Genomic DNA, 11882 nt, shown 5'->3' on the forward strand with positions numbered 1-11882 from the left:
TTGCCGCAGGTGCCGCCCCTCTCCCTTGGCTGCCCCAAGCACCTGCTTGTTAAGCTGGTGCCTGGAGCCGGCCCTGGCTGGAACGGAACAGAGAAGGGCAGGTCTGTTTCTGTGCCAATGTAGCCTGGAGCTGGACAGCCCTGTTGCTTTTCTATTGCAAAAGGAAGATTACAGAAATGTGTAGGATGGAATGAGGTGCTGGTTGTTTCTGTGGCAGGTCTGCTGTCTGGGGCAAAGGAAACGTTATTCTGTTCTGTTCCTTCCCTCTGAAACATCTGGCCCTGGCTGCTGCTGGAAGACATACTAGGCTAGAGGGATCATTGGTCTGACCAAGTGTAGCTATTCTTATGTTCTCTTCTTTCAGCTCTCCTTTCCCCACAAGACACTGCTGCTGATGTCGAGCAACCAGGAGGATATTAACAACTGGTATCTGAATCTGACAACTGCTATCAGGTAGGTGGTCTCTGCTTTCTGTTGTTCAATAGGTGACATTTTTTTCTCTTAATGTGTACTTGTGGTGTAGGAGGTGGGACAGTGCACCAAAGTGATCATGTGGGCTTCTGGAAGCGTATCCACAAGATGAGTGGCCATAGTACCAGGCTTTGACGCCGAAGGCAAGCCTTAGAAGGAATAATCTCATGGTGTGGGTGAACAAAACGTTAGAGTGGGTTTTTCCTCGTTTGTTCTTTTCCCTAGGCAGCTGAAAGCCAGGCCCACCTTTGTACACCAGAAGGAATACCTGACAGAACAACCTGTCAGCTTAAGAGATGCCCACACAGTCCAGGAAATGTGCCATGATTTTTGAGAGCAAAGGTGTGTGTCAATGTTCCCTTTAATTTTTTACGTCCATGTACGGAATTAATTTTAAGTGCACCAAAATGGAGATGATGTGTGGCAGGGGTGGGGCTGAGGGGTTTGGAGTGTGGAATGGGGCTCAGGGCTGGGGAAGAGGGTTAGAGTGTGGGTGGGTGAGGGCTCTGGAGTGTGGGCAGGGATGAGGGGTTTGGGGTGCGGGATGGGGCTCAGGGCTGGGACAGAGAGTTGGGGTGCGGGCTCCGGCTGGGGTTGCGGGCTCTGGGGTGGGGGGGTTTGGGGTGTACGCTGCCCTGGGACTGCAGCAGGGAGAGAGGACTCCCCCCAGCCCTCTCTCAGCACAGCAGCTCGGGGCTGGGGAGAGGTGCCTCTCCCCAGCTGTGGTGGCTCCGGCAGGGCGCCTCTGCTGCGCAGTCATGCAGCTTAGAGGGAACTTAGGTGTGTGTATTGTGGGGATACACAAAGAGTGGACCTATGTGACAGATGATACCCTTGTGTTCACACCCTACATACTACTGTAATAATGTTTGTACAAGTATGCCTTTTAAGATATCATTTAAAAACTTGTAATTTGATTATCAGTAGTATCATGGCAAAATGCACGTAGCAGCATTATATGTGACGTTACAAGCATAAGCTGAGATTGTGACTATAAAAGTATATTTTCCAGATAAGTTTGGGGAGTGGCCAAAGCAGTTCGTCAGAGACAAAGGGCAAGCTGATACCTCAGCCAGGTGTAAACAAGGCTGATGGACATTACCTGCTAAATGGTCATTCTTTGGCAGGAAAGGGGACGGGCAAAAATTTGTATCTTAGCAAAAAAAATAGCATGCAGTTCCTTCCACACAAATGGCCTGTCACCTTGCTCCCAGCTGGAAATGCTCCCAAAGGAGGCAGAAGACTCTCTCTCCCTTCCCATCACATTTTCTGCATCTCACAAAACAAAGGAAGCAGCCGTTGGACTCTGGGGAAAAGGGTCCTTATGTAGAGTTTGGTCAGCAAGACTGCTGAAAGCATGTGGTGAGAAATCTTTGTTTTGAATATAAACTATTGTTAGGCACCAGTGATTATTTTATTTTTCTTGTAACCATTTCTGATTTTTATGGCTCATTACTCAAACTCACTTAAAATCCATCTTTGTAGTTAATAAACTTGTTTTATTGTTTTATCTAATCCACTGTGGTTTGTTGAAATGCTTGGATAACTATTTAAAATAATAAACTGACATTATTCCCTGAAAGGAATATACTGGGCAGTATAAGACTGTAACAGGCCCACTCTACCCCCGTCTTCTTCCCTGCAGAAACTACACAAGCTCCACCAGCTGTGCACTCAGTGACCTTTTATTTCTAGTTCCCACCACAGTCCCTGTGAAATACAATAATCCTCACTTAACGTCATCCTGATTAACGTTGTTTCGTTGCTGATCAATTAGAGAACATGCTCATTTAAAGTTGTGCAGTGCTCCCTTATAGCGTTGTTTGGCAGCCACCTGCTTTGTCCACTGCTTGCAGAAAGAGCAGCCCATTGGAGCCAGCTGGTGGGGGCTTAGAACCAGCATGGAGAGGCAGCTCCCCTAAGTTCCCTGTGAGGCAGCCGCCTATCAATTGCTGGGCAGTTCAGCTGTCCCTCCCTCCCCTCACTGCCCTGTGCTGCTCTTGCCCTCTGCCTTGGAGCTGCTCCCAGGAGCCTCCTGCTTGCTGTGTGAGGGGGAAGAGAAGTACTAATGTCAGGGTGTTCCTCTCCACAGAGGTGGTGGGGGGGGGGACACAACAGGGCTCAGGACTGAGGGAGCTTGCTGGCAACAGCAGCTGTCTCAACTTGCTGATCTACTTAAAAAGGCAATGTACTTAGAGTGGTGTCAGCATACTTAAAGGGGCAATGCATGTCTCTCTCTGTCATGCTGTCTCCCCTCCCTCCATTCTGCCTTGTAGAGTGTGAGGCTACATTAACGACGTGTTAACCCTGAGGGCTCAGCCGAGTACTGCTAAATTCATCATTTAGCAGTAAGGCATTCCCTGGGAAATATCCCACCCTCTTCCACCCTCTAACTCCACCACCTCAATCAAGCTTCACAATCATCATTGCTGTGTACAGTATTAAATTGTTATACTGTCTATATTTTTTTTATGTAGTCTTTTGTCTGGGGAAAAAAAATTCCCTGAAACCTAACCCCCTCTATTTACATTAATTCTTATGGGGAAATTGGTTCACTTAACACCGTTTAGCTTAAAGTCGCATTTTTCAGAAACATAACTACAACGTTAAGCGAGGAGTTACTGTAGTCTATTTACAATGGTAACGGAGCTTTTGGCCCTCTCACCAAGACTTAAGGGGAACAGAGGCAGCAGGTTTAAAACAAACAAAAGGAAGTATTTCATCACAACGCACAGTCAACTTGTGGAACTCTTTGCCAGAGGATGTTGTGAAGGCCAAGAATGTAACAGGGTTAAAAAAAGAACCAGATAAGTTCATGGAGGATAGGTCTGTCAATGGCTATTAGCCAGGATGGGCAGGGATGGTGTCCCTAGCCTCTCTTTGCCAGAAGCTGGGAATGGGCGATTGGATGGCTCATGGGATGATTACCTGTACTGGTCATTCCCTCTGGGCCACCTGGCATTGGCCACTGTTGGAAGACAAGATACTAGGCCTAGATGGGCCTTTGGTCTGACCCAGTATGGCCACTCTTATGTTCTTACAGAATGCATGCATAACCTTTCAAACTCACTACCATAGTAGCCAAGAGCTTAATTGGAATTTAAAAGGAAAATGTATACTTAGAAGAATAAAAAGAACAGTCAGTTACATTAGCATTCAGATCACTAGCTAATCTCAGACATGGGTTAAGGATACTTCCCTTATACAAAAGTTATGTCATAGTTCACTACTTCAGCCAACTCCTTTTTCTGAAGCATTTGGTAGTAATTCAGGTGGACCAGAAGTCTGAACTGATCTGTCAATTCCCATGTTCTGTAATAGCAGCATCTTGGCTTGTCTAATAGTTGCTGTTCTCTCAAAGTGTGACCTTAGTGATAAGGATGGGTTAGAAGGGACCACAATGGTCATCTAGTCTAACCCCTGCCAAGATGTAGGATTTGTTGTGTCTAAGCCATCCAAGACAGATGGCTCTCCAACCTCCTTTTGAAAATCTTCCTGAGATTTAATCTAAATCTCAGAAGGTTCTTGTTGCGGAGTGTGGGGGAGTTAGGGCCATGCACCCCTCTTCCCGAGATTCACTGCGACTCTCAACCAGCCAGTAAAGCAGAAGGTTTATTTAAGGACAGGAACACAGTCTCAAGCAGAGCGTGTAGGTACGACCAGACCCCCTCAATTAGGTCCCTCTGGGAGGTTCAGGGAGCTTAGACCCCAGCTTGGGGTTCCCTGCGTTGCACCACCCAGCCCAAACCGAAACTAAACTCCCAACTCCTCCCACTGCTCCTCTCCTTTGTTCAGTCTCCCGGGCAGAAGGTGTTAATTCTCCCCACCCCCGTTCCTGGCTCAGGTTACAGCTCAGGTAGCTTCCTTCAAGGGAAGTCCCCCCTCCTCACTGCAATCCCCCTGCAACATTCCCAGGTCAAATCTGCCCTGCTCCCTGCTCCGTCACATCAACATTCCCAGGTCAAATCTGCCCTGCTCCCTGCTCCGTCACAGTTCTTGTGAAAGGGTTCATGGAGGCAGTGGGGGAGGTTTAGGTTGGATATTAGGAAAAACTTTTTCACTAGGAGGGTGGTGAAGCGGTGGAATCTCCTTCCTTAGAGGTTTTTAAGGTCAGGCTTGACAAAGCCCTGGCTGGGATGATTTAGTTGGGGATTGGTCCTGCTTTGAGCAGGGGGTTGGACTAGATGACCTCCTGAGGTCCCTTCCAACCCTGATATTCTATGATTCTATTAAAGTGTTTGTGTCACTAAGTTAAAAACAAGCACAGCACTGTAGCCACAAGGACAGTTTTATAGTCACCCTTATGTTGAACAAGCACTAGCATTTTCCATGTAGACAAATGCTTAAATTCCGCCCCCCACTTCATACACCAGCATGTCAAGTTCTCTTTATTAGGTTAGTGCATGTGATTTGTACTGCAGTAGCATCTACAGGCACCAGTGAGAAATGGACTTGATGGTGCAGTATTCAGTAAAGAGAGTGTGTCCTTGCCCAGAACTCATTTTTAAACTGTAGCCTTAGATCAGCATAAATATACAACATAAATAACAGCACGTGTGCTGCTGGAAGAAATGCTTCATTAGCAAAAACTGTACATTTAAAAAAACTCATCTGTTTACAGTCAAAGTCAGAATTAGGTTATAGAATGTTGCCTCTTCACTAGATTTATCTAGGAAAGGAACACTTATGATTAATAAGGAAGAAGGCAAGAGTTATCCAAGTGGCCAGGGATGATCATACAGTCTATTAAGAATATAAGAATGGCCATAATGGGTCAGACAAATGGTCTATCTAGCCCCCATTGCCAATGCCAGGTGCTTCAGAGAGAATGAACAGAACAGGTAATCATCAAGTGATCCATCCCGTCGCCCATTTCCAGATTCTGGCAAAAGGAGGTTAGGGACACTTCAGAGCATGGTTTTGCATCCCTGCCCTTCCTGGCTAATAGCCATTGTTGGACCTATGCTCCATGAACTTATCTAGTTCTTTTTTGAACCCTTTATAGTATTGGCCTTCACAACATCCTCTGGCAAAGAGTTCCATAAGTTGACTGTGCATTGTGTGACGAAATACTTCCTTTTGTTTGTTTTAAACCTGCTGCCTATTAATTGCATTTGGTGACCCTTAGTTCTAGTGTTATGAGGAGTAAATAACACTTTTGGTAGTTCTGAAGGCACTAGTTAGGTCCGTTTCATGTTAACTTCAATTAACAGTCACTGTAGGGTTCATGGAGGCTGCTCCCACATCTGCTATTAGTAAGGCTGTGGCTATCCTAGATACCTACCAACTGATCTATTCCTGTAAACCAGTGATCCTCAGACTGAGGCTCATGAGCTGCAAGTGGCTCTTTAATATGTCTCCAGCAGCTCTTTGCAGCACATGGGATATTAAAGTTGTTAGTTTATTATTCTTAAAGAGTCACTATTAATGGAATGGTGTCAGATTGGAAGGAGGTCCCAAGTGGAGTTCCACAGGGGTCTGTTCTGGGTCCAGTGTTTAACATCTCTGTTAATTACTTGGATGTAGTAATAGAGAGCATACTGATCAAATCTGCAGATACCACAAAGCTGGCGGGGGGGAGCTAACACTTTGGAAGATAGAGCTAAAATTCAGAGGGATCTTGATAAATTGGAGAAGTGAGCTATAGACGACAAAATGAAATTCAACAAAGATAAATGTAAGGTGCTACACTAAGGGAAGAAAAATCAAATGCATAAATACAGAATGGAGATAACTTGTTTGCTAGCAGCACTGCTGGGAAAGATTTGGGAGTTGTGGTGGATCACAACCTCCACGAGTCACCAATGCAATGCTGTTGCAAAAAAAGCAAATGCAATTTTAGGTTGCATTAATAGAGGCATAACATGACATTCATGAGAGGTGATAGTACTGCTCTATTCGGCAGTTGTTAGGCTGGAGTACCATGTCCAATTTTGGTCAACAATGTATAGAAAAGATGTAAAGAAACTGGAAAGGATCCAGAGGCGAGTCATGAAGATGATCAAAGGGATGGGATGGAAACAATATGAGCAAAAGTGAAGGAACTGGGTATGTTTAGTTTGGAAAAGGAGGAGATTAAGGGGGAATATGATAGCGGTCTTCAAATACTTGAAAAGCTGCCATAAAAAAAGATGGAGAAAAGTTGTTCTCTTGCCACAGAGGGCAGGACAAGAGGCAATGGGTTCAGACTACAGGATAGCAAATTTAGATTAAATCTCAGTACAGTAACTCCTCACTTAAAGTCATCCCAGTTAACGTTTAATTGTTATGTTGCTGATCAATTAGAGAACATGCTCATTTAAAATTGCGCAATGCTCCCTTATAACATTGTTTGGCAGCCATCTGCTTTGTCCATTGCTTGCAGAAAGCAGCCCATTGGAGCTTGCTGGTGGGGGCTTGGAACCAGGATGGACTGGCAGCTCCCTGCTCCCGAGTGGCAGCTGCCCAGCGGGCTATCAATTGCTGTCCCTCCCGCCACTGCTGTGTGCTGCTCCTGCCCTTTGCCTTGGAGCTGCTCCTGGGAGCCTCCTGCTTGCTGTGCTGGGTGGAAGGGGGGGGGGGGGGGCTAATGTCAGAGTATCATCCCCCTCCCCCACTCCTGTGCCTTATCTCTGACTCCACCATCTCAGCCAAGCTTCACAATCATCATTGCTGTGTACAGTATTAAATTGTTTGTTTAAAACTTATACGACGTGTGTGTATGCACAGTCTTTTGTCTGGCAAAAAAAATGTCCCTGGAACCTAACCCCCACCCCCCCTTTACATTAATTCTTATGGGGAAATTGGATTCGCTTAATATAGTTTCACTTAAAGTAGCATTTTTCAGGAACATAACTACAATGTTAAGCGAGGAGTTACTGTAAAAACTTCCTAACAGTAGGACAATTGAATAAACTGCCTTGGGAGCTTGTGGAAGCTTCTTCACTGGAGGTTTTCAAAAGGAGGGTGGATAGCCATTTGTCTTGGATGGTTTAGACCAGGGGTAGGCAACCTATGTCATGCATGTGGCACTCACACTGCCTGGGTCCTGGCCACCGGTCCGGGGGGCTCTGTATTTTAATTTAATTTTAAATGAAGCTTCTTGAACATTTTAAAAACCTTATTTACTTTACATACAACAATAGTTTAGTTATATATTATAGACTTAAGGAAGCAGACCTTCTAAAAACGTTAATGTATTACTGGCATGCGAAACCTTTAAATTAGAGTGAATAAATGAAGACTCGGCACACCACTTCTGAAAGGTTGCCGACCCCTGGTTTAGATACAACAAATCCTGCATCTCAGCAGACCAAATAACCCTTGCGGTGCCTTCTAATCCTATGATTAATAAATCAGAATGCTTTTACTATGTTATCAACCAATTAAGTTATCAACTTGCACTAAGTTAAACAACTTATTTGCTGTGAGAATAATAATCACTAAATATTTCCTGTCATACTGTTTAAATATGAATAGTACTATAGTAAATGAAATGATGAATGCACACTACTGTGGCTCTTTTCGGTAATGTTGATTGTTAATTTGGCTTCTGAACCACCAAGATCTGAGTATCACTGCTCTAAGCAATCAGTGTGCTCAAAGTGCACTTTTCTAGACTTTTTGTTTGGAACATGAATGCAAACACAAATTTATTTAACACTTAGGTTTGTACTCAAACTTTCTAAAACTGAAACTAGCCTAAAGGGTAACAGACTAAAAAGATCACAGGAGTTTACAGAACTAAGAGGCTGCATACTGGGTACTGCAATTCCCAACGAAGTGTAAGAATACACTGTGTATGAAAAGCTAATCACCTGTTACACAGCTGCCTAAAAGACTACAGAAATGAGCACTGAGCAGTCACAGCAGGGAACAGAAACATGCATCAGAGAACTGGGGGGGCGGGGGGGAATCCACACAGCACCCAACAACAAATTGCAACGTAACAGCCATACTGGGTCAGACCAATGGTCCATCTAGCCCAATATCCTGTCTTCCAAAGTGGCCAATACCAGATGCTTCAAAGAGAATGAACAAAACAGGTATATAAAATCATGAGTGATGTGGAGAAAGTGGATAAGGAAAAGTTATTTACTTATTTCCATAATACAAGAACTAGGGGTCATCAAATGAAATTAATAGGCAGCAGGTTTAAAACAAATAAAAGGAAGTTCTTTTTCACGCAGCACACAGTCAACTTGTGGAACTCCTTACCTGAGGTTGTGAAGGCTAGGACTATAACAGAGTTTAAAAGAGAACTGGATAAATTCATGGTGGTTAAGTCCATTAATGGCTATTAGCTAGGACGGGTAAGGAATGGTGTCCCTAGCCTCTGTCTGTCAGAGGGTGGAGATGGATGGCAGGAGAGAGATCACTTGATTATTGACTGTTAGGTTCACTCCCTCTGGGGCACCTGGCATTAGCCACTGTCGGTAGACAGGATACTGGGCTAGATGGACCTTTGGTCTGACCCGGTACGGCCTTTCTTATGTTCATTGAGCCATCCACCTAGAGTCATCTGGTACAGAAATGGATTTAAATGATAAGTTACATACCTCAATTTTTAGTTTTGCAATTTCATATTTGAGTTCCTTCAGAACTCTTGGGTGAACTCCATCTGGTCCTGGTGACATCTTACTGTTAAATGTATCAATTTGTTCCAAAACCACCTCTACTGACACCTCAATCTGGGACAGTTCCTCAGATTTCTCACCTAAAAAGAATGGTTCAGGTGTTGGAATGTCCCTCACATCCTCTACAGTGAAAACTGATGCAAAGAATTCATTTAGCTTCTCCACAATATCCTTAGCTTTTCTGCAGTGCTCCTTTAAGCACCTTCAGTGTCCAGTGGCCCCACTGATTGTTTGGCAGGTTTTCTGCTTCTGAGGAGTTAAAAAAAATTTTTTGTTAGTTTTTGAGTCTTTTGCTAGTTGATCTTTGAATTCTTTTTTTGCCCTGCCCAATTATACTTTTACACTGGACTAGCCATAATTTATACTCCTTTCTATTATCCTTAACAGGATTTGACCTCCAATTTTTAAAGGATGACTTTTTGCCTCTAACCACTTTTTATTTTGTTTAGCCACAGTGACACTTTTTTAGACTTATGTTTTTTTAATTTAAGGTATACATTTAATTTGAGCCTCTATTATGGTGTTTTTAAAAAGTTTCCATGCAGCATGCGGGCATTTCATTTTTGTGACTATCTTTTAATTTCTGTTTAACTAACTTTTCATTTTTGTGAAGTTCCCCATCCTAAAGTTAAATGCTACTTTGATGGGCTTCTTAATAATATTATGGTCACTATTACCAAGCTCTTAGCCCAGATCCTGTGCTCCGCTTAGGACTAAATCAAGAAGTGCCTCTCCTCATCTGGATTCCAGGACTAGTTGCTCCAAGAAGCAGTCATTTATGGTGTCAAGAAACTTTACCTCTGCAACAAGCAGTCTGGTACAATACTTGCTGTCACACAGTGAAAACAAAGAAACTTCCTTTTCTGCATTTATTTACAGAGACTATCAAGGGTTAGGTTACACAGCATCATTTACCCCTCCAACTGGACTTCTACTTATACCACAGCATGCTTCCTGCATAATCCTACAGAATAAGACCAAGAATCAAACCCAGGCCTCAGGAACTGTGAATAGAAACCAGGACACCTGCAAAGTAAGTCTGGAAACTGAACCCATTGCTCTCACATGAGGCAAATATTTAAGTTTGAGGATCTGATTCCTTTCTTCAGTGGAATTTCATCTGTGTCCCAATGTATAGATTCCCCATTCACCCTCTACAATCAAAGAGGGAAGAGAATGCTGCACTACACTGCAGTCCCTGAATGCAGTGAGGCTGCAGCCCCCTCTGGGACCTGGGTAGCTCTGGTCTTTAATATGTCTTCACGGTAGCCTTTCAGAAGCTGATTGAGTAAGGTCTTTTCATTGGCCCTGTGTAGAACTATGAGTGGTGGGAAAGGATTCCCCTTGTATTCAATCACAGCCATCTTGGCCCGATCCAGGTTCTCTCGATTGGGGATCTGATGCAGTCGTGTATAGTTCCCAGAATGAGACTGGAAACGGGGAGCCAACAGTTTAAACAGCTTATGGATGAGATCTTTCTCCTAGAAAAGGACAGAATGCAGAGGGAACATGCCCACATTAGAGCCTCAGCATGCAGTATCCAACCCCCCCGGGAGACCATACACGTTTTATCATGAGCCATTCCCCCAGTCTCATCTCAGCACTTGCTCTCTTCCAGCTCCAAGCACTAGGTCTCAACTGGCCCCTTACACAATTGCCAGGCCTGCTGCCCCTCTATCCTCTACAGGTCTGCAAGCCCTTCCCTAGGCACCCAGACTGCTGAGGGGCAGGCACCCAACCAGCTGCTCTCCGTCCCTGAGGACATGTCCTGACTCCCTCCCCCGCGGGTCCGCGCCGTTTCCCGTTCAGGCTGAGCTGCTCGGCGGCGCCGGACTACTCACCGTCAGCCAAAAGTCAGCCATGCGCATGGCCTTCTCGTCCGTGTCTCCCCGCTTGGCGTAGTCGATCAACTGGGGAGAAACGGGGATCGTCAGCCTCTGACTAGGCAACCGCCGGGAACAGCCCCGCCTCGGCCCCAGACAGATCCGCCGGCCTCGTGCCAGCCCCGCCCCTCACGCGCCCTCGGCCCGCGCGCCTCGCGCCGGCTTACCCGCTCCGCGTAAAACCGCATCTCGTCCGCGCGCGACCAGTGCGTCTCGATGCGCTCGTGCCGCACCAGCGCCGTCACCAGGTTCCGCAGCATGTCGAGGCGCGAGCGCGGCCCGAGCCCGAGCCGCCGGTGCACGCGGCCATGGGAGATCGCGGCAGCCAGCGACAGTCGCATTACGAGCCCGACTCCGACCGGAAGCAACGGCTGAGGAAGCGGAAGGAAGGAAGCCGCTCGAGAGGTGGGGTTGGGGCGTGTCTAAGGCCAGGGGGGGCGGGGTTGATTAGGAGCCGGCCCTGGAGGGAGGCGCGAACCGGACCGCGGCCTCAGGCGGAGGGAGTGGCGCCGTGCTCCGTACCGAACGCGGGCGGCGGGGGCGGCCCCGCTGCCCCTTCCTGGGACCCGGCCCCTGCGGCCGAGTCCGGTGTATGCTGCAAGCGCCCTCCCCGCGGTGCTGTTGGGACTAGCCAGAGCTGGGTCGGTTTGTCTCTGGGCAGGGCTGCGAGCGGGAGACACCCCGAGTCTCTGGGCAGGAGCGGGAACAAGGCGGGAGGCGTTACTGCTTCGCCCTTCCCGCAGCCCCAAGAAACGCGCTGGCGGCGCCCAGGAGCGCGTCTCAAAGCTGCACCCCCGGGCAGAGTGTCACCCTGCGGGCGGGGAGCCTGGCTATGCACAGGGTGAGGCGAGAGTCAGACGTGGCCGAGGGAGAAGTGCTGGAGAACGCGTACAGTGAATACAACGAAGTGCCC

The 11882-nt window shown here is 46.6% G+C and overlaps 2 protein-coding genes across 3 annotated transcripts in view; one reads left to right on the top strand and one right to left on the bottom strand.

Annotated features, from left to right (window-relative positions):
• The window catches only part of ARHGEF39 (Rho guanine nucleotide exchange factor 39), a 94514-nt gene extending 92528 nt beyond the window's left edge, over positions 1-1986 (top strand). For both annotated transcript variants that reach the window (XM_054031898.1, XM_054031896.1), the window contains 3 exons: positions 365-453; positions 697-813; positions 1484-1986. In XM_054031898.1, the coding sequence (XP_053887873.1) occupies positions 365-453; positions 697-805 (198 nt within the window). In that variant the 3' untranslated portion in view covers positions 806-813; positions 1484-1986. The remainder of the gene's footprint in view (positions 1-364; positions 454-696; positions 814-1483) is intronic.
• Positions 1987-9941: 7955 nt separating this feature from the next.
• Positions 9942-11351, bottom strand: MRPL17 (mitochondrial ribosomal protein L17). The gene is made up of 3 exons (XM_054031869.1): positions 11137-11351; positions 10928-10996; positions 9942-10567 (listed from the first exon to the last, which is right to left on the bottom strand). Exons 1-3 carry the CDS (start codon positions 11308-11310, stop codon positions 10271-10273), a joined length of 540 nt encoding a protein of 179 aa, XP_053887844.1. The 5' UTR covers positions 11311-11351; the 3' UTR covers positions 9942-10270.
• Positions 11352-11882: the final 531 nt, after the last annotated feature.

The sequence above is a fragment of the Malaclemys terrapin genome, chromosome 6 (genome assembly GCF_027887155.1).
Source record: "Malaclemys terrapin pileata isolate rMalTer1 chromosome 6, rMalTer1.hap1, whole genome shotgun sequence".
Lineage (NCBI taxonomy): Eukaryota > Metazoa > Chordata > Testudines > Emydidae > Malaclemys > Malaclemys terrapin.